Source organism: Pteropus vampyrus, unplaced genomic scaffold, assembly GCF_000151845.1.
Source record: "Pteropus vampyrus isolate Shadow unplaced genomic scaffold, Pvam_2.0 Scaffold292, whole genome shotgun sequence".
In the NCBI taxonomy this organism is placed as follows: domain Eukaryota; kingdom Metazoa; phylum Chordata; class Mammalia; order Chiroptera; family Pteropodidae; genus Pteropus; species Pteropus vampyrus.
This window is the reverse complement of record NW_011889073.1, coordinates 1,156,500-1,157,620: the sequence shown is the minus strand read 5'-3', so window position 1 is coordinate 1,157,620 and position 1,121 is coordinate 1,156,500. Positions and strand designations below refer to the sequence as shown.

Sequence of the window (1,121 nt, the reverse complement as noted above, 5' to 3'; positions counted from 1 at the left end):
CTTCCAACAAAACATGTGAGTCACTCGCGTTTCTTATTGTTTTCCTAAGTTTTCAGAAAGGCACTTTGCGGATGAACTGTCTCGACTGCCTGGACCGGACCAACACGGTGCAGAGCTTCCTTGCGCTTGAGGTCTGTCCCTGCCGCTGCCCCCCTGTGCCATGTCCCCGGGCCTTCAGTGGAGCGGGCTGGGCCGAGCGCCTTCATCTGCAAGACAAGGGTGGCTTCGCTGGCCCAGCTTTCTAACTGGGTGGCGGGATGGGATGTGCCTGGCATCTGGGGAGAGGTTTTCCCGGGGAGCCGGCTCGCCTGCGACCTGTCACAGGCACACTTTTCATGCACCTTTTCGATTGCCGCCCATTCACGGTGGCCCAAGGTGCCAGGTGTGCCTTGAGGAACACAGGTGCCGTGTAAGGGGTACCGGGAATGGGCCATGTGAGGCTGGCGAGGTGAGGCTGGGTCTGAGGCCTGGGAGGGAAACCGTGCCTGGCTCCCTGCTGGGGGTGGGGCGGGGCCTCAGCAACTGCCCTCTAGGCCTGCCCACCTGCCTGCCCCTGCCGGCCAGCCCTCTGGTGGCGAGGCAGGGAGGCCAGCAGGGCTGGGCGGGGTGATAAAGTTAGAGAGCGTTGGGCGGGGGTTGTGGTAGAAGCCCTCATCTCTGACGCAAGGGTTCCTCGTCCACTGGAGAGGCACAGGGTGATCCCGGGGGGTGGTGCCTGGTGGCGGTCCCCGAGGCGGCTGTCGGGGAGCTTACGGGTGAGAAGTCAGTGACAGCTGTCTCTCCTCATTCAGGTCCTTCACCTGCAGCTCGAGAGCCTGGGGCTGAGTTCAAAGCCCGTCGCCGACCGCTTCGTGGAGTCCTTCAAAGCCATGTGGTCCCTGAATGGGCACAGCCTGAGCAAGATGTTCACGGGCAGTCGGGCCCTAGAGGGGAAGGCCAAGGTCGGGGCAGGCCGCAGGGAAGTGTGGGGAAGGATGGGGGCCTGCGGGATTCCGTCTCACGGCCCGTGGTCTGGCTCTCGGCAGGTGGGGAAGCTGAAGGACGGGGCCCGCTCCGTGTCTCGCACCATCCAGTCCAACTTCTTTGACGGGGTGAAGCAGGAAGCCATCAAACTGCTGCTG

General features: G+C 63.4%; 1 protein-coding gene across 1 annotated transcript in view; it reads left to right on the top strand.

The window, feature by feature from the left end:
• SYNJ2 (synaptojanin 2) overlaps window positions 1-1,121 on the top strand; it is a 91,127-nt gene that overhangs the window by 63,241 nt on the left and 26,765 nt on the right. The window contains 3 exon segments of the mRNA XM_023521103.1: window positions 50-131; window positions 792-941; window positions 1,026-1,121. The exon segment at window positions 1,026-1,121 is cut by the window's right edge and continues 1 nt beyond it. Coding sequence (XP_023376871.1) covers window positions 50-131; window positions 792-941; window positions 1,026-1,121 — 328 coding nt within the window.